Here is a 20,218-nt window from a genome sequence, read left to right as displayed (position 1 = left end):
ACCAGCACGGCTGCCATCTAATTAACTCCAGCGCTTCACCAGGGTGTTTCCTGAGTAGCTTTGATGCCATTTGCACTTTTAATCTGCCCTCACCTCACAGCCTCCTGCTTCTGCTGTGCAATGCCCTGTGAGAGGGCAGAGGTGAGGCAAATTGTGCTGCACCTGAGGATTTAGCTCTGAGACTCTAGCTCTGAGGTTTATTTCTGCCCTTATTTCTAGAGAGAGGTTACCTTCTGGAGAGCTCTGAGGTTTTGAGGTACCTGAAGGTCTCCAAAAGTCTGGTTCCAAGTTTCAAATTCCACACCTGGCTTTCAGCTTCCAGAGTGTGGAAGCTTTGCCTGTGTCAGAAGGAAGTTCCTAAGGACAAAGGATGATCCAAGGGCTGGAGCACCTCTGCTGTGAGGACAAGCTGAGAGCTGGAGTTGTTCAGCCTGGAGAAGAGAAGGCTCCAGGGAAACCTTAGAGCTGCCTTCCAGGATCTGAAGGGGGCTACAGGAGAGCTGGGGAGGGATGAAGGCATGGAGTGAGAGGATGAGAGGTGGTGGCTTCAGACTGGGAGAAGATGGATTGAGATGAGACATTAGGAAGAAATTCTTCCCCATGAGGCTCTGGAACTGGCAGAGAGAAGCTGTGGAGGCTCCAAGCCTGGAAGAGGTCAAGGCCAGGTTGGATGAGGCCCTGAGCAACCTGTTCCAGCAGGAGATACCCTGCCCATGGCAGGGGGGGGTGGAACTAGATGGTCTCTAAGATCCCTTGCAACCCAGACCAGTCTGGGAGTCTCTTCAGGGCTGGAAGGGGCAGCGCTGTGCTCAGGCTGCTCCTGACTCCTGCAGGTCTCCAGCCCTGCAGAGAGAACTCCTGGAGCAGGATGCTGCCTCCAGCAGGAGCTCAGCTAACCTGCAGCCTTTCCACCCCGGGAAAGCCTGGCCAAGACAAGGAGCTGATCCCAGAGGCTGTTAGCAGAGCTGTGACGTGCCAGAAGAATCCTGCAGAGGTTACACAACCTGGGAGCTTCCTGTAAGCCGCAGCCCGGGGGCTTTCCTGGGTTGCACAAGAGGATGGGTGGTGATCGGGCTCGGGTGATCTCTATCTGCCTAAATGAGCAGCAGGGATTACAGTGCAGGATGAGGTCCCTAAGGACTCTCTGGGGAGGACAGGCAAGGGGGAAAATAAAACCAAACCAAAGGAAAACTCTGGTGGATGGATCTTTTCTCTCCCCTTTGTGGTTTAATCCAGGACTGCAATTAGCACATTTCAGTCCCAGAGCAATTCCCAACCCCTCCCTGTCACCCCTGCCTCCAACACTCTTCTCCTGGTTCAGCTTTAACACCTTCCCCCAAGCCCCTGGCAGCTCTGAGGGCAGAGCTTGGCTGTCCTGGGCCTCCCTCTGGATTCCAAGGCTTTGCTTTCCTGCTTCTCCTTGGGCTGGGCTGAGATGGGAGAGATTTGCTGGGAGGTGTGAAGAGAGCAAATCAAAGCACACCAACCCGGCCAGCACTGCCCAGGCAAGGGAGGCTTTGTCTCTGCTCTGCCTTTTGCTGGGGCTGGACTCGATGATCTCTTTGGGTCCCTTCCAACCCCTGACATCCTGTGGAACACTGCAGCAGGTTGCCCAGGGAGGTGTTTGAGGCTCCATCCCTGGGGATATTCAAGGTGAGGCTCAGCAGGGCCCTGGGCAACCTGATCTGGTTGAGGATGTCCCTGCTGACTGCAGGGGGTTGGAGTGGATGGGCTTTGGGGGTCCCTTCTGAGCCAGCCCATTCTGTGATTCTGATTTGATTCTTTGCTCAGAAGGATGCTCCAGGACCGTGGAGCCCCGGAGTGAGCAGGCTGGGAAGCCTGGGAGGGTTTCACTCCAAGCCCTCTTTTCGAACACAAGACCTTTTGCAGGGCGAGCTGCAGTCCCCCCTTGCAGCTGTGGGGAACATAACAGCAGACACAGGTGGAGCTGTGCATCCAAACATTCTTGCCTCTGCCCCCAGCAGCTCTCTGCCATCCTGCACAGCAGGAGGGGTTCTAAACAAACAGACAAACAAACAAAGAGACTCTTTGATCACTTGGCTTCAGCTCACTCTCCTGAGGCAGGGAAGGTGCTGTCTGCAGGCTGAGCTGGAGACCTTCTCATCCCACCAAAAGCAAACGTCTCTGGAATGTCTTAGGAAGAAGTTCTTCCCCAGGAGGGTGGTGAGAGCCTGGCACAGGCTGCCCAGGGAGGTGGTGGAAGCCTCATCCCTGGAGGTGATTGCAGCCAGGCTGGAGGTGGCTGTGAGCAACCTGCTGTGGTGTGAGGTGTCCCTGCCCATGGCAGGGGGTTGGAGCTGGCTGAGCCTTGAGCTCCCTTCCAGCCCTGACAGCTCTGTGATCCTATGATGCCAGTCCAGCAGGGCTGCAGGTTTGCAGCTCCAAGTGGGATGCCAGGAGGTCACCCTGCCCCAGGCTCAACCTGCAGGCACAGCTCTGTGCCTGATTTCAGAACCCAGCTGATGCTTTTGCACAGCTCCAGGCTGTGCTTTTGCTGCTTCAGAGGTAGTTTTGCCTTCCATAACTCACACACCAACACCAAAGCCACCCTGCTCTGAAGCCTGGAGTGAACACAAGGCACTGGGTGCTTGCTGTGCCACCCCTACCAGGGGTCTCACTCCGTGTCTCACCCCAGCTGGGCTCATGGCTGCCTCCCACCAGAGCTTTAGCACCTTAGCACAGCACCTACAGGGGTGGGTGAAGGCAGAGCAGCTGCCCAGCAGGAAGCAGTCCCCAGCTGTGTCCCTGTGCCTTGACAGGGCAGACAGCAGCAGGGGAATCAACAGCACTCTGCTTAGGTGAATGAATACAATAAGCACCACTGGTGGTTGTGTGTCCTTGCTCAGGTGTCCTTGTCCAGGTGTCCTTGCTCAGGTGTCCTTGTCCAGGTGCCCTTGCTCAGGTGTCCTTGTCCAGGTGTCCTTGCTCAGGTGTCCTTGCCTGGCTCCCTGGCTCTCTCCAGCATTTCCCAGGCACACCACAGAGCTGGGACCCTCTAGCTCCTTCCCAAGTAATGTGCACGCTCATAGCCTTTGAATCTAAACACCTCACTGTGCTTTCCCTCCACACCCGAGGTTTCAAAGGTCCCTGCTGCCAGCGTGTCTCTCTCACAGTCGCTGGCAATGCCTTCATCTTCTGCCCCCTGCAGTGTCTGGAAGGAAAGGAGCAGCTGGGAGCTGGGCTGCTGCTGGAGCTGGGCTGTCTCAGCCAGCTGGAGGTGCAGCTCAGCTGCTCTCTGGTAATACCTGGTGAAGTGAGGAGCCTGCCCGTGCTGGGCTCCTGCCAGCGTGGCACAAGTGCCCTCTGCCAGTGTTTGAAGTGGGGTCACATCCAGGCATCCCTCCCAGCCTGTATCCTGCTGCCCATGCTCCTCAGACCCTGGGAATCTCACATCAGTGAGAGAGATTCTCCCCAGGGAGGAGCTGTGGGACAGGGAGGACTTCTCACTGGCTTGGGATCCCGAGGTGTCCACCTCACTCTTTCCCAGTGGAAAGAAAGTAGAGTCCAAGGTACTTAGGTCGAGCTCAGACTCACTCCCCACAGAGAGATCTCCAGTTCCAGAGTCCAAGCTGCTTTTCCCCTGATATGTCCTGGATGGCTGAGGGTTGAGAGGTCTCTTTGGAAAATGAGGCATTCCAATGTATGGGATGAAAGTACTGCTGCCCTCCTCCTCCTCTGATGATGATGATAGGAAAGAAGCCATCCGTGGAAGGCTGTTTCTTGCTGAAGCTTTGGCTGTCTTCCCTTGGGACTCTGGCAGCTCTGTGCAGGTGAGGCAGGCCCTGGAGAACTCCTTTGTGCTGAGCTCACAGTGAAAGTCTGCTCCAGCAGCTTTTAGAGGAGACAAATCCTGCCAAGGGAGAGAGCCTGGGAGTTGGTGATGCCTTGGGAAGACACCACCTGGCCTGGTGGATGGTGTCTCTGCCCATGGGAACCGGATGGCCTCTAAGGTCCCTTCCAACCCAACCCATTCTGTGCCTCTGTGAAATGTTTGGCAACAGGAAAGCAGAGTCCCCATGGGACAAGTGGGAAGCTCAGAACTCTCCCAGTCCTCCCCAGCTGCCCTCAGGAAGGCTCTGAGCCAGGAGAGGACCTCAGTGTTGGAGCCATACCAGAGCATGAGGCATCTTCTTCTGCTTAGCATCTTGCTTCAGCAGGCAGATGAGGAAGGGGGTGGTCAGGAAGATGGGCAGGACAAACACAGGGATGGTGACAGCAAAGGGGAACTTCCACTGCCCTGTTGAGGAAGAAAAAGACAGCAGTGAGCTCCTGCTGGTGGCACAGTTTATGCTCAGAAGAGGCTCTTTGAGTCAGCTTTTCCCCTCAGAAAAGTCCAGCTCCTAATTCCACAGACACAGAGGAAGGCAAAGAAACCTCCCTGAGGTCAGCCAGAGGCACAGGGAGCTCTGGCAGCAGGCACTGCCTCCCTGGCAGCAGGGCAGAGCTGAGGCTTTGCTCTCTGATTCCCAGGACAAATTGGGCTATTTCCAAGCTTTCCTCAGGAGCACAACTCAGGGCCAACATCTCCTGAGCTCCAAGCTCTTTCAGGATGGGATTGTCTCAATCCAGATCTTCCTGCAGAGAGCAGGAACCTTTCCCTAGCACACCCACCCAGCCCAAGAGGAGAACCTTTGGGGTTCTTTGGGTTTCTTTTCTCTCTCTTTTCTTTCTGGTGGCACAAGCTGCTTTTGGTGGAAGTCTTTGCCTTGCCCCAGTCCCCACTGGATGCCCCCCCAGAGCCTTTCCTCAGCAGGGCCATACCTCTGTGGGTCAGCAGCACACATTGTGGCTGGGAGAAGTGGCTGTACTTGAAGCCAATGCCCTGGAAGGAAGATCTGGCACTCAGGCAGTAGTTGCCTCGAAGTGCAGTGGTGTCAATGGTCACTGCCTGCTTCCTGAGGATCTTTTCATATTGCTTCTGTTTGCAAACAAAAAGAGCAGAGGGGTGCAGAGGTGCTGCTGTCATTGCCTGGGAGAGGCTTCTCCAGCCTTTTACCCCCCAGAATGGTTTGGGCTGGAAGGGACCTCCAAAGGTCACCCAGTCCAACCCCCCTGCAGTGAGCAGGGACTTCTGGTCAGGAGGTTGTGTGGCTGCAGTGGTTGGGAGGTGCATGGAAAGGGCACTCTTATCCTTCCTGCTGCTCTCAGCAAGCACCTCCTGGCTTCTAGGGCAGGATTTCCAGCTGGTGCTGTGCTCTCTTCTGCTCTGTTCAGCTGTACCTGAGCTGGTTGCTTCAAACCTCAGCTATAGCCCTGTTCTAGTGGAGCCTCCAGGTCACAGCTTCCTGCTCAGGATAGGAAACTATGGCAGAACAAATGTCACAGAATCAAGGAAGGTTGGACAAGACCTTTAAGCTCACCCAGTCCAACCAGCAGCCCAACACCACCCTGGCCACTAAACCATGGCCCCAGGTTTCCTGAACACCTCCAGGGACTCCACCACCTCCCTGGGCAGCCTGTGCCAATCCCTGACCACTGTCACTGAAGGAGTTTCTTCTGATGTGCAACCTAAACCTCTCCTGGTGCCACTTGAGGCTGCTCCCTCTCATCACATCCTTTGGTACAAGGGAAAGAGCCCAACCCCCACCTCACTGCAACCTCCTCTCAGGGGGCTGGAGAGAGGAATGAGGTCTCCCTCAACCTCCTCTTCACACTAACCACCCCCAGCTCCCTCAGCCTCTCCTCACCAGCCCTGTTGTCCAGACCCTTCCCCACTTTCCCTGCCCTTCTCTGGGGACACACACAGAGACACTTTCCCCCTCTGGCTTTGTCTTCACTCCGGTTTGGCCATCTCATGTCCTCCAGACTTTGCACCCAGAGACTTGAAACTCTTTCCTTCCAAGCTGGGCATCTTCCCTCCCTTTAACCTCAGAAGTGTCACTTCCACTGACCTTCTCTTCAGAGCCAGCTTCCCAAAAGTTCAGGTCATACATCCAAACCAAGGTCTCCACACAGGGGGGCAAGGGGAAGGAGGCCTCCACGTGGATGGAGTTGTCCTTCAGGGTCACATTCAGCACTGGGGGAGCCAGTTCCACTGCAAGGGAGTGAGCAGGCATGAGCAGAGGCAGGAGCTTGTGCCTCAGCTGCACAGAACTAAGGCTTTTCCCTGCACTTAGAAGCACAGAATTGTCAGGGCTGGAAGGGACCTCAAGGCTCAGCCAGTTCCAACTCTCCTGCCCTGGGCAGGGACACCTCACACTGGATCAGGTTGCTCAGAGCCACCTCCAGCCTGGCCTTATAAACTCCCAGGGATGAGGCTTCCCCCACCTCTTTGGGCAGCCTGTGCCAGTGCCTCACCACCCTCATGGGGAAGAACTTCTTCCCTCTGTCATCTTCTGCAGGAGGCAGGAATGGGGAAGGCAAAGGAAGAGCTTTGTTTTGCTCTAACATAGCCCCTCTGGGTCCTGGCAGGCCTGCAGCCAGCTCAGGCAGAGCTCTGAGCACCAAACCCTGGCACTTGCCACCAAATTCATTTTCAGGTGAGGAAGGCTCCTCGTTGTTTGTGCTCCCCCAGACCTCTGCCACAAGCTGCTTGTCTCTCTTCCCGTGGTGTGTGCCCTGCCAGCACCTGTTGGGATGTCCTTCCCCCCAGGCTGGAGCCTGGCAGCCACTCACCATCCAGGTAGTACTCCTTGAACTGCGATACCACCCACGGGGACTGAGAGCTGCCCAAAACAGCCTTCACCTGAGCTCGAGCCTTGACAAAGTAGGTTGGGAGCTCACAGGTCAGCTTGCAGGAGGTGCTCTCAATGGCTTTGCAGTGAGGAACCTTCTTCCATTTGTTCAGGTGCTGCAGGCTAAGGGAAGGAACAAGCAGAGCAGAAAATCAAACTCACTGCTCTGGGACAGCTCCCAGAGCAAGACAGGGAAGGCTTCCGGAGGATGCTACCAAGTCTGTGGCTGTGCCCTCCCTGGAGGTGTTCCAGGCCAGGCTGGATGAAGCCTTGAGCAACCTGGGCTGGGGGAGGTGTCCCTGCCCATGGCATGGGGGTTGGAATTGGATGAGCTTTAAGGTCCCTTCCAGCCCAAACCCATTCTATGGAGCTCTGAATCTTGCTCAGCTTGGAGCACTTTACAGATGGATAAGAACTGGGTTTGGTGAAAGGATCCTAATCAGAATCCCAGAATGGCTCAGGCTGGCAGGGACCTCAGAGCTCCTCTGCTCCAACCTCCCCACCATGCCCAGGGACACCTCTCAGCCAGACTCAGCTGCCCAAGGCCTCATCCAGCCTGGCCTTGAACACCCCCAGGCAGGAGGCAGCCACAAGCACTCTTTTCCCTGTGCCATGCTTCTAGTCAGACATCCCCCAAGCACTTACCTCTCATACCTCACAGTGTATCTCACCCCTGGGGGGGAGCCTGCTCCTGGAGCCCACGTCAGGATCATGTCAAAATCCCTGGAGAGCAGCGTCACGTTCTGAGGAGCAGGGAGCTTGCCCTGGCCTGAGTGAAACAGCAGGGGCCAGGAGGTCGGTGAAGGGTGGCAGAGCATCAGAGAGTGGCTTGAGATGGAAGGGAGCTCTAGAGGTCATCTTGTCCAACCTTCCTGCAGTCAGCAGGGACATCCCCAACCAGCTCAGGTTGCTCAGAGCCCCATCAAGCCTGACCTTCAGTGATGGGGACTCCAGCACCCCCCTGGGCAACCTGTTCCAGTGTCCCACCACCCTCATAGTAAAGAATCTCCTCCTAATGCCACAGAATCAACCAGGTTGGAGGAGACCTCCAAGATCATCAAGCCCAGCTGATCACCCAGGATCCCTCCTGCTCTGCTTTCAAACCCTTGCCCCTTGTCCTAGTGCTCCCAGCCCTTGGACCAGCCCCTCCCCACCGTTCACGCAGGTACTGTTTTCTTTCTCCAGGTGCTGGAAGGCTGCTCCCAGGCCTCCCCAGAGCTTTCTCTTTCACCTTATGTGAATCCCTCGCCTGCCTGAGCTGCGCCCATCCACACCTCCCCTCCTGCGCCCATCCACACCTCCCCTCCTGCGCCCCGGCCCCCGGCGGAGCGAACGGCAGCGCCCCGGTGCCGCACGGTACCTCCAGCCTGCTGCAGGAGGCACAGCGCCGTCAGGACGCCGGCTCTCCAGGAGGACATGCCAGAGCGCAGCTCTGCCCTTCCAGAGAGGCTTTGTTTTCCCTGCTACCTTCTCATCCTGCTGCTCTGCTGCCTGGCAGCCGCCGGCGGAGCCAGCAGCGGCCGCCCTGGGCGCCCACGGCCGCGCTTCCTGGTACGGCCCACGGCCAGCCCCGGCCCGGGGAAGGAGCTGCTGCCGGGCTGCTCGGGGAGGGAAAAGAGGGTGTCGAGACTGCAGCACAACGCCCTCCAGTGAAACACAGCTGATCCCCGGGCCAGGCTGGCTGCCGGCGCAGCGCAGCAGGCTGAGCCCTGCCTGCCGAGGTCCCTCGGGAAGAAGCTGACCTTTGGAATTCACCTGCCGGGCTGTGAGATACTCACAGAAACCAAAGGAGTTTTTACTGCCCGAGAGAGCTGGGGAGGAAGCAGCAATGGCAAGCCCCAGTGTGTGACATTGGGATGGTCTGGTGTTCACAACAGGACAGGGCTTGGCTCTTGGAATCATAGAATCACAGAACTCTCAGGGCTGGAAGGGAGATCAAGGCTCAGCCAGCTCCAACCCCCCTGCCACGGGCAGGGACACCTCACACCACAGCAGGTTGCTCACAGCCACATCCAGCCTGGTCTCAAAACCCTCCAGGGATGAGGCTTCCACCACCTCCCTGGGCAGCCTGTGCCAGGCTCTCACCTCTTCACTTCTGTTAGCAGGGTAAAAAATCTCTGACCCCCGAAGCAGCTTGGGAGGGGTCCCAAGGATCCTCTGCTCCAAGCTTTCAGGGTGATGGGAGAGCTGAAATGAGCTGGCCCAGCACTCTGGCAAGCTGAGCCTTCAGACTGCCCAGGGCAGAGGAATCCACAGCTTCCCCTGGGAGATGATTCCAGCCTCTAACTGTTCTCATTGAGTTCTTGCTGAGAACCCTCAGGCAGCTCCCCTCGAAGAGGAGTGAGGTGTAGTGTTTGCAAGGGCTGAATATCATCATCATCATCATCATCATCAAATCAGAATTGTCAGGGTTGGAAGGGAGCTCAAGGCTCAGCCAGTCCCACCCCCCTGCCATGGGCAGGGACACCTCACACCACAGCAGGTTGCTCACAGCCACCTCCAGCCTGGCTGCAAACACCTCCAGGCAGGAGGCTTCCACCACCTCCCTGGGCAGCCTGTGCCAGGCTCTCACTACCCTCATGGTGCAGAACTTCTTCCTGACATCCAATCTGAATCTCCCCATTTCTCTTTCTGTTCCATCCCCCCAGTCCTATCACTCCCTGACACCCTCAAAAGTCCCTCCCCAGATCATCATCATCACCATCAGTGCCTCCTGGGGGACGTCTGCTCTGAAATCCGGGCTCCATCAGGCTCTGTGGCAAAACTCCCCCCCGGGTTTCAGCCTGACCGAGAACCTGCCCCAGGAAAACCCAACTGTTGTGCCGGCAGCCGGGGGGTGCGGGAGGGCTGAGCCGCGAGGTGTCGCTGCCTGGCAGACAAAGTCCTCCTCCTCCAGCAGAGCATCCTCCGGCAAGCTCCAAGCGCAGCACCGCAGCTCACAGGATGCTGGGGGTTGGAAGGGACCTCCGGAGATCACCGAGTCCAACCCCCCCTGCCAGAGCGGGAGCAGAGAACCCAGCACAGGTCACACAGGAACACATCCAGACAGGGCTGGAGAGGCTCCAGAGCAGGAGACTCCACAACCTCTCTGGGCAGCCTCCCAGTGCAGAAGTTCCTCCTGATGTTGAGGTGGAACCTCCTGTGCTGGAGTTTCCATCCACTGCCCTCTGTCCTGTCCCAGGGTGCAGCTGAGCAGAGCCTGTCCCTGTCCCCTCCCTCCTGACCCCCAGCCCTCAGCTATTGATAGGCATTTATTAAATCCCCTCTCAGCCTGCTCCTCTCCAGACTGAAAGCATCCTCCTGGACAGTGCCCCACATCAGCCTTCTTCTGGAGAGATGGAGGATGGAGCAGTTGTTCCTCAGGGCAATGCCTCATCTCCAGCTGGGTCTCTGCCACGCTGCTGCAGTGACTGAGGATTCCTGGGGGACTCCCTCCCTTTGCTGCCTTTTGCCTCTCTGCGTGCAAGAGATGATTCAGAGCACCAGGGCAAACCCTGCAGCCTCTCCTGAGTCAGGCTGACTGATGCCTTCCTCTCCTGAGGGTGGGCACTGCAGGAAGTGCAGCCCTGGTCTGGGGAGGAAGGCACAGTCTGGGCTGTGCTTTCATAGTTTCATAGTTTCATAGTTTCATTCAGGGTTGGAAGGGACCACAAGGATCATCTAGTTCCAACCCCCCTGCCATGGGCAGGGACACCCCACACTAGAGCAGGCTGGACAGAGCCTCATCCAGCCTGCTCTTAAACACCCCCAGGGGTGCTTTGATTTCATGAAACCTTTGGAGGCAGCAGCAGGCAGCAGCAGGCAGCAGCAGGCAGCAGGCACCCCAGCTCCTTCCCTGTGCTCCCACCCCACCCTCACAGGTGCTGTGTGTGAGCTGAGGAGGGGGAGCTGAGCCCCACGGGATGAAAGCTGGAGCAGGGCACTGCTGCTGAGAGTGGCACCAGGGGAAACCCAACCGTGGAGCCCCGGGCACGACTGACCCTGCTGATGTGCTCTTCAGCACCCTGCAGGGATGTTTCCAGTCTGTCTTCAAACGTGGAGTAGCCTCCACGTGGAGCCTCCTGCAGCTGATTTTTGTCTCTTTCTGATAGGTTAAGAACTTTTTTTCCCCCCACGAGGAGATGTGTTTGGAGAAGGTTTTTACTGGAACTCTGCAAAGTTCCAACTCAGTGCTTGGGGAGGGGGAAGAAAATACTCAGTGTCTGCAGGACCAAATTCATTCTTCTCTGGCAGCTCTCACAGGCCTGTGCTAGGTGAGATGGCTCAGGCTCAGTGGGGAGAGGAGGGGGCAGTGGTCACACTCTGGACACTGCTGAGGGAATGAGAGAGGCACTCCCCAGCAGCTCTCTCTGGATGGTCTGAGGGGTTCCTGAGAGGAAGTTGATGCAGGTAAAAATGATGTTCAAGGAAGGTTCTGCCTAAGAGCTCTGTAAACGAGTGACTAAGACCTTTAGTCACTCAGCCTCTGCTCTTTAAAGCCTTTTGCTTTCCTGCTGTTGAATTAACCTCTCTGCTCTGGCAGCAGCTGCCCTCAGCACCGCTCCTGCCTCCTGCCAGCTCGGTGCTGGCCATGGCTTCTGAGGAAGCCTCCTGCAGAGCTTCCCAGCAGAGCTTCCAGCTTCCAGCAGCGTGAGGTTGCTCTCCTTGGCTCCATCTCTTTCTTTCTGGGGGTGGTGGAGCTGGTGTAACCGTGGGGACAGAAGTGGGCAGCATGGGCCTGGCTTTAGAGCTGGGCAAAGTAAAAGCAGAGGGCAGGGGAGGAAGGTTTCCTTCACCACCTCTTTGGAGAAGTGATTGAGCATGGCAGGGCCAGAGGAGAAAAGCTTCTTCAGCCCCAGAACAAAACTGAAAGTGAGACCTCAGCCAGCTCCAAAGACTCCCTGGAAGCCACTTGGGTGCAGGACAGGCTGCTCTCCCTGCAAAGCCATGCTGAGGGCTGGGGCAGAGCAGTTCCAAACAGCTCAGAAGTCACCAAGTTTGGAAACTTAACGTGGGGAAATGATCAGATGAGCAAAGAACAAAATGCTATGGGGAAACAAGAGGTTAACCACCCTGCAGAGCTGAGTGATCCCAGATGGTAAAGCAAAACCCAGCAAGTGTCCCCTTGACCCAGACAGGCGTCTGGGCAAGCTGTCACCAGGAGAGAATGGGCTTGGGTTGTGTTCAAATCGGGTCTGAAAAGACTTAAAATGAAAAGCGAAAGCACAGCCATGAGCTGTTCCCCACGGGAGGGCTGTGAATCAGCTCATGCCCTTTATGTTTTCTTCTGGGGCAGAGGTCTTAAAGGAACTGCAAGGCTTTGGCTGCAGACAGCAGCTGCAGCTGGCACTGCCCCTGACAGAAGGGTCACCAGCTAGAGAGTTTGCATTCCATGTGCTGCTCCTGCATGGCAAGGAGAATGCAGTGACCTGCTGGAAGCATCTGGCCCCTGGAGCTCAGCCCAGGGCTTGTAGCTGTGTCATGGTTTCATCACAGCATCCATGGCTGGAGTCGATGAGCTTCAGAGGTCCTTTCCAGCCTCCCCCACCTCTGATTCTGTGTACTCTGGGCCCCAGCCCGAGGTCAGACAAAGCTCTGCCTTCCCTCCCTGCCTGCCCAAGCAGTGGGGCAGACAGCTGGGGTGGTGCTGCCGGGGCAGAGGGCTCAAGCTGCCTGCCCTGCTGCTTGCCACTGCTCCTCTCCCTTTTCCTGGAACCTGTCCCTTCCCCTGCTCAGCGCCTCTGTGCTCACGCTGAAAGCAGCTCGGGAGCCTGCCTGGGCTTGCAGCAGCAGTGAAACTCCAGTGCACACAGAGTCAAACATGTGCTAGCCCACAAGGTGCAGATACAACAACACAGGAACGTCCTGGGGGCACCAGGCCTCCCGAAACCCCCAGCTCCCAGCGTGGGAACGGCGCTGGGGACCCTGCAAGTTCCGACAGAGAGACACAGGCTGCATTCTAGCTGCCTGCCTCTGGCACCCTCTGAGCCAAGCTCTGCTCTTGGGGTCACCCCACAGGCTCCAGAGCTGAGCCCTCATCCAGAGCCTTTTGCCTGCTTGAGGAGGTGATGCCCCCCTGCCTCTCTTGGCTCAGGGCTGTGGGATGCAGAGGGACTGAGCCTGGCAGTGAAACTCTGCTGCATGGCCAGGGGATGCAGGGAGCTCTGCAAGCACCTTGCAGACAGGAAATGCATTTTCCCCTGCATGTGTTTCACCCAGTGGCAGAGTGAGAGCACAGCTGGGGAGGAGGAGTATGGAATCATGGAATTGTTTGGGGTGGAGAAGGCTTCCAAGATCATCAGATCCAACCAGCAACCCAACCCCATCATGGCCACCAGACCATGGCCCCAAGTGCCATTGCCTTGAACACCTCCAGGGATGGGGACTCCACCACCACCTCCCTGGGCAGCCTGTGCCAGTCCCTGACCACTCTGGCAGGACTTTTTGTTTTCGCAGTATCCAACCTGAGCCTCCCCTGGTGCAGCTTGAGGCCACTACTGCCTCCTGTCCTATCACTTGACAGCAGGGAAAAGAGACCAACCCCAGCTGGCTCCAGCCTCCTTTCAGAGAGCTCCAGAGAGCAATGAGGTCTCCCCTCAGCCTCCCCCTCTCCAGACCAAACCATCCCAGTTCCCTCAGCTGCTCCCCACAACACTTGTTCAGTCCTGAAGCCCCTTCAGCTGCCTCCTTGCCCCTCTGAGGCAATGGCGTGGAGAAGCCACTCGTGGCCTGTGCCTTCCCTCTGGACATCACCAGGAGAAGGGGGATGGATGTGCAGGAACCCAGGGAGCATGGCACAGCATGGCCAAGGCTGTGGGGTGCCCCTCCCCAGCAACCCCCAGTGGCAGCAGCTCCCTGGTGGGGTGGAGGAGCCTTTGTTTGAATGCCTGCAGTGCTTTGCATTGCAGCATTTGGATGCCAGAGCTGTACGGTGCTGTAAAAGTTAATTAGGCAGATAACTAATTAAAGACTTCTCCCTTTTATTGTTGCCAGCTTGCAATTCAGAAAGGGGCTGGTGTCAAAGTGAATCCAGCCACACAGCCCAGTGAAAGAAGTGATAAAGCCTTCAGGATCCAGTTAAACATTCGGGAGACTGGTGGGGGGAAAATCCCATCCCTGGCTGGGGGCAAGAAATGTCCCAGCTCCACTGACCTGGCCTGGGAGACCTCTCCAGGGGGGCTCTTGCTGTGAGGGGAGGGCTGCAGCCTGGAGCTGAGCATGCAGGACAGGGTTTGTAAGTGCCAACAGGCATGATGGTGTTGGAAGAGTTCCCACGAGGACGATTTGTCCTTGAGGACCTGGCTGGAGCTCCCTGCTAAAAGGTCCAGGATGTGGTTTCCAGGGCTGTGAGCTAAGAGAGGACACAGCAGGCTGTAAGGCCACCAGCGTGGGAAGTTTTGCTGGTGGGTGACAGGTGGTGGCTCTGCAGCTCTCCTGCTCTCAGACAGGGTCCCCTTCTCTGGAGGGTTCTCGCTGGAAGGGAGGGAGGAAGATCTCACTGGAAGGGAGGGAGGAAGATCTCACTGGAAGGGAGGAAGATCTCACTGGAAGGGAGGGAGGAAGGTCTCACTGGAAGGGAGGGAGGAAGGTCTCACTGGAAGGGAGGGAGGAAGGTCTCACTGGAAGGGAGGGAGGAAGATCTCACTGGAAGGGAGGAAGATCTCACTGGAAGGGAGGAAGATCTCACTGGAAGGGGGGGAGGAAGGTCTCACTGGAAGGGGGGGAGGAAGGTCTCACTGGACAAGCAGATGTTGCCAGTCCCCTTGGCTGTCTCCCTCCCGTGGGTCCCTGCACAGAAGAGTCCTCGCAGGGTTCCTGTGAGCCAGCAGCACCTTGGCACTGCTGTGGGGCAGGAGAGCACAGCCAGGAGCCTCAGCAGCGTCCTGACCTGACAATCGCTGGGGTCATTTTGGCCCTGGGGAACGTGCAATTAGAGGGTGGAGGGTAGCAGAGCCGAGCTGAGGCTGAGACTCCTGGCCAGCAGCCAGCAGACGTGCTGTAAGCAGGTGGCACCGGGCCCAGAGTCTCCAGCAGGGCTCAGCTGCCCTGCGAGCTGGGGAGAGGGGCCCGGAGCTCTGCACGTGCTGCCTGCACCCAGGGTCTGGGCTCTTGTGAAATCCCAACCTGGCTGGGGGGGGTTGAGTGCTTGAAATTCCACCCAGCTGCCCGACCCTCCCTCCCTCCCCACTGGAAAAAAAAGAAAGAAGGAGAAGAAGAAGAGAGGAATTGAGCAACTCCTGCCAGGGCTGCCGGGCTGCGCGGCTCACGTACTGCGCGGGGCAGGCGCTCGCAGGGCAGTTACAGGGCCAGAGGAAGGGCTGGGTTGGAAGGCACCTTAAAGATCAGCCAGTGCCAGCCCCCCTGCCGTGGGCAGGGACACCTCTCACCAGCCCAAGTTGCTCAAGGCATCATTCAGCCTGGTCCTGAAGATTCATGCCCCCCTCAGCAACCTGTCCCAGACCCTTCCCACCCTCACTGGAAAGGATTTCCTCCTCATCTCCAGCCTCAGTCTGCCCTCCTCAACCTCAAATCCCTTCCCTCCGATCCTGTCACTCCAAGCCCTTGTCAAAAGTCTCTCCCCAGCTCTCCTGTAGCCCCCCTCAGGTGCGGGAAGGCTGCTCTGAGGGCTCTCCAGAGCTGCCTTTTCTCCCGGCTGCGCAGCCCCAGCCCTCTCAGCCTGTCCCCGGAGGGGAGGTGCTGGTTTCACCCAGCAACCTGCTGCCTCCGGAGAGGGGAGGGCTCTCGGGGCTCGCAGCTTTGATGACACGAGCGCTGAGATCAGGCCACTGGCACCCATCTACCCCAGATGAGGATCTGGCCAGGGTCCCGACAGCGGCAGAATATGCTTCCACCCCCGCCGCTATCAGGCCCAGCCCTCAGATGACAAGAATTTAATTTAAAGGCTCAATCTCTTGTCTGAACAGCTCCCTCCCTCCTGCCCTCCCTCCCTCCCCCACTCTGATGAGAGGAAAACCTTCGGAGAAGGCATCCAGGCAGAGTGGGAAAGCTTCGGAGGGAGCTGTCTCTTGCCCTTCAGCCATCCAGGGAGGAAGAGCTCATCTGAATGAAATGAGGATCAATCAGAGGCAGGCATGGGAAAAGCTGGGAAAAGGAGCCTCCAGTGATGTATATTCATGGGGGGGAAAACCTCCCCCAGACATGCAGGAGCTTTGATGAAAACCCTCCCAGCTGTGCCGTGCCTTTGAAGTGACACAGCAGAAGTGGATCCACGATTAGCCAAGAGATAGAGGCAGATGAGCTCTCAATCAGCTGAATCCTGATGCTTAGCAGAGGCTTTCAAGATGACTTTTTATAGCTCCTTCCAAAATTAATGGGAATCATCTGCAGGGCACCCCCCGGCCTCCTTCTCCCCTCCTTCCTCCCCCACCCCACACCCCAGATAACCTCCAGAGCCAGGATTCATCTTCCCAGAGGGCAGGGGATGAGGTGGCCCTGGGGTCTGTGCTGCAGAGGCTAAGTGGGACGAGCCCTGAGGCAGCAGCAGGGAATGAAAGGCTGATGGAAATGGCTTTATTTTGTTGTTATTATTCCTGCTTTTATTTTTACCAGAAAGGAGGTTCCAGAGATGCCATCACACAGCTCCTGCCAGACTGGCATAAAGCCTCAGCTTCTCTTACTCCAGCATCTGTCTCCTATCTGCTCCCCTGGTCTGAACCTGTGAAAGCTGAATCTAAAAGCTCTGCTCTGGTTCTGGAAGCTGAGCAGTGCTCAGGGCTGCTCTGACCCCAGGGGAGCCTTGGGATGCTGGGACACTGATGCAGGGAGGGGGAGGAGGGATGAATCCCCAACACAGCAGCATCCAGACCCCCAGCAGGGCCCAGCAGCACCTCCTGCCCAAGGGCTGAGCCTCCTCTGCATCTGCTGAGTTTCCTGAGCACCCAGCAGCTGTTGGAGGCTTTTTTCCCTGAGCACCCAGGAGCTGTTGGAGTTCTTCTTTTCCCTGAGCACCTGAGACCTGTTGGAGGCTTTTTGGTTGTTGTTGTTTTTGGTTTTTACTGCTGGAAAGCTTCTCCATTCACAAGCACAGAGGAAAGGTCAGCTCTGGCCCAGAGCTTGCTCAGAAGTGCACTTTCACTTGGCCTTTGCTTATCTGAGCTGGGTGACAGGATAAACACAGAGTGCTGAATGTTCCTCCTGTGGAAGAAAACCTCTTGGAGCCTCCAAGGAACCCAGAGCACAGCTGGTTTCTCCCTGGCACTGCCCCTTGCAGAGGGTGGCTCCCTCCCAGGGCCACTTCATGGGAAGGGGCAGATGCAATCAGCCAAGTCCTGTCTGGCTAAGAGGCTTCGAGGTGTGATCAAAGCCTCTCTTGTGCTGCAGTGGCACTGCCAGGGTGTTTGCTTTTAATCTGATCAGATAAGCTGAAGGAAAGTCAGCAATTGGTTTGGATGGTGTAAGAAACCAATTTGGGAATGGCCAGAGACAAATAATAATAATAATAACACAAACTTGCTCAAGAGTTCAGCTAGAGCACAGGCACTGCTGGGAGGGGGCCTGCACTCAGCCCTGCTGCTTTGGGTCCTGAGGGAGCCTGCACTCAGCCCTGCTGCTTTGGGTCCTGAGGGGGTCTGCACTCAGCCCTGCTGCTTTGGGTCCTGAGGGGGCCTGCACTCAGCCCTGCTGCTTTGGGTCCTGAGGGGGCCTGCACTCAGCCCTGCTGCTTTGGGTCCTGAGGGGGCCTGCACTCAGCCCTGCTGCTTTGGGTCCTGAGGGGCCCTGGTTCTGTGTTCTGCAGGGGCTGGGCAGGTTTGCAGCTGAGCTGGAAAGGCCAAGTGTCAGTGGTTTGAAACCCCAGAGTGCCAGGGTGGAAGGGAGCATCTGCTCCAACCTCTGCAGGGGATGGTGGAGCTGCAAAGAGCTGCCCCAGCAGCCTGTCCAGCTGAGCCTGAGGAGTGACCAATGCAGGGGGCTCCACTGCTGGCCCTGGGAGATGATTCCAATGTCCAACTGTGCTCATGGGGAAAGGTTTTCTTCTGGGGTCCAGCAGGAATCTCCCCAGCAGGAGCTTGTCCCCATCACCCCTTGGCTTCTCCGTGGGGCTCCTTGTCCGAAGGGAGTCTTCATCTTCTTGGCAGCCACTCTTTATGCCCTGGTGCAGGGCAAAAAGCTCTCCCCTGAGCCTTCTCCCCTCAAGGCTGAACAAACCCAGCTCTTAATCCCTGAGAACCATTCTCAGCTCTCCTCTGATGACCTGGCACTATGATAAGCCTCCACCCAAGAGGCTGCATCTTCCCAGGCTCCTGTTCTTTCTCTTCAGTGCTGGTGGCCCTTGGGCACTTGCACCCAGCAGCAAGGGAGTGTGACCTGAGAGTGAGCTCAGCTGCAGTGCCTGAGCTGGTGCTGGTAGTGACCTGCCCAGCAGAGCTCACTGCCCTTCCACTCATATCTTTTCAGCTGTCACCATCCAGGACCTCAGGCTGACTTCCCTGAATGGCCACTGTGGAGCTCATCTCAAAGCTCCACTCCAGACCTCCAGCTTCCTCTATAGCCTTTGGCTGCTCCAGTGGGGAGTGAGGAAGCGAGGGGTGGAGGAGGCTCCTGGCAGGACCATTAGGACATGCCTCAAAACACCTAACCTCCCTTCCCTGTGAAAGTGGAGGACAGTTCCTCCTCTGGCCTGCACAGCCAGCAGAGAGAGTGGAGCAAGAGTTCAGCAGAAGTCTTGCTCAGCCTGTTTGGAGGCACGCAGGAGATGTTGTTGCATCCTCCACGAGTGGAAGGCATTCTTCCTGCTTCCTTAGGGCAGGAAGGGATTTCCTGGAGCTGTGCTTTAGGAACAGCCTGGCTGTCCCAGCTGACTCAGGCACTGCCTGCAGTGCCAGCTCAGCACACTGGCACTGCTGCCACCAGATGCCTTGCACTGCCTGGTCCCCAAGCCACAGCAGCTGTGGGGTGAAAACTGAGGGGAAGGAAAGGAGCTCAACCCATTCACCAGGCTTCTCCTGGGCATTCCCACCTGGAATCCTGAGCTACTGCTGCCACCCCAACCTGCAGAGGCTGCTCCTGAAGGACAGAGCACAGCTGCTCAGGCTCTGCTCTCCTTTTGGACACAGATCCCACGGGATCCCTGCCCGCAGGGACTGCTCTGCCTTTGGGACAGGCTCTGCCTGGGGAGCTTCGCCTCCCCTCGCAGCACAAACCCTCTTCAAACTCTCTCTCTGGGGAAGGGCAGAAGCTTTGTCTGCTCTGTGGTGTGCTCATGCATGAGCTCTTCAGAAAGGCAGGAGATGCCTTCCCCTTGCAGGAGCCAACACAAATGTCACGTCTTGAGAAAATGCAATGGAATCTGAAGTGTCACCTGGCCTGTGGGGCAGGCAAACAGCAGCCCAGGGCAGGTCTTAAAGGGGCCTCCAAGTTTCAGTGCCTGGGTGAAGGGCTAAGCTCCCCTGGAAGGAACTCAAGGGTAAAATCAGGACTCAGCACTTTGGGTCTTTTGTTTTGTTTTTGGATGGTGGATTTGTAGACACAAAGACAACTTTGGATGCCTGCCCTGAGCTCTGCTCAGCCCCAGACACAGAAATGTGGCAGTTTAAACCTGCTGGTGTTTGCTCAGACTCTGCAGGCTGAGTTCCATGACAGGAGAGTGACTGCTGACATCCAGGGGGGGTTGGCCAGGGAGATAAGAGGGATTTCAACCCCTGGAGAGTAACTTTGTCCTTTGCCAAGGGGTTCTGCAGGGAAAAACTTGGAAGGAGCTTTTCTGTGTTACTTCATGGCCCAGCCCAAAGCAGGGTTACATGGAAAGCACAGCAGCAGGGCTGGTTTGTTATGGAATCACAGAGCCACTGAATCATTAAGGGTGGAAAAGACCTCTAAGAGCATCACAAGCAGGGCAGGAGAGGGGATTCTGCCCCTTGGCTCTGCTCTGCTGAGACCTCACCTCCAATCCTGCCTCCAGCTCTGGTGTCCCCAGCATAATGAGACACAGAGCTGCTGGAGAGAGTCCAGAGGAGGCCACAAGGACGAGCCAAGGGCTGGAGCAGCTCTGCTGTGAGCACAGGCTGAGGGAGCTGGGGGTGGTTCAGCCTGCAGAGGAGAAGGCTCCAGGGGCACCTCAGAGCTGCCTGCCAGGACCTGAAGGAATCCTGCAGGAGGGCTGCAGAGGAACTCATGAGGGTGTCTGGAGACAGGACAAGGGGGAAGGGTTTGAAGCTGAGGCAGAGCAGGGTCAGAGTGGAGCTGAGGAAGAAGTTCTTCAGCAGGAGGGAGCTGAGGCTCTGGCACAGGCTGCCCAGGGAGGCTGTGGATGCCCCCTCCCTGGGGGTGTTTAAGGCCAGGCTGGATGAGACCTAGCTGAGAGGTGTCCCTGGGCATGGTGGGGAGGTTGGAGCAGAGCAGCTCTGAGCTCCCTTCCAACCTGAGCCATTCTGGGATTCTATGCCCAGCACCACCATGGCCACTAAACCATGGCTCAAAGTGCCATGTCTGGATGGGTTTCTTTCCCACCTCCAGGAATGGGGACTCCACCACCTCCCTGGGCAGCCTGTTCCAATGCCTGACCAACTCTTGGCAGAGTCCCCATC

At 57.2% G+C, this 20,218-nt stretch overlaps 1 protein-coding gene across 1 annotated transcript; it reads right to left on the bottom strand.

Moving 5' to 3' along the window:
- Nucleotides 1-1,053: 1,053 nt before the first annotated feature.
- IFNLR1 (interferon lambda receptor 1) lies at nucleotides 1,054-8,288 on the bottom strand. Its single transcript, XM_068159147.1, has 7 exons — nucleotides 8,056-8,288; nucleotides 7,341-7,464; nucleotides 6,637-6,818; nucleotides 5,913-6,055; nucleotides 4,783-4,939; nucleotides 4,134-4,258; nucleotides 1,054-3,871 (listed from the first exon to the last, which is right to left on the bottom strand). Exons 1-7 carry the CDS (start codon nucleotides 8,111-8,113, stop codon nucleotides 3,017-3,019), a joined length of 1,644 nt encoding a protein of 547 aa, XP_068015248.1. The 5' UTR covers nucleotides 8,114-8,288; the 3' UTR covers nucleotides 1,054-3,016.
- Between the last annotated feature and the right edge of the window lie 11,930 nt (nucleotides 8,289-20,218).

The sequence above is a fragment of the Melanerpes formicivorus genome, unplaced genomic scaffold (assembly GCF_026170545.1).
Source record: "Melanerpes formicivorus ecotype bairdi unplaced genomic scaffold, bMelFor1.0.p_v2 SCAF_45, whole genome shotgun sequence".
Lineage (NCBI taxonomy): Eukaryota > Metazoa > Chordata > Aves > Piciformes > Picidae > Melanerpes > Melanerpes formicivorus.
This window is presented reverse-complemented; position numbering and strand designations above follow the sequence as displayed.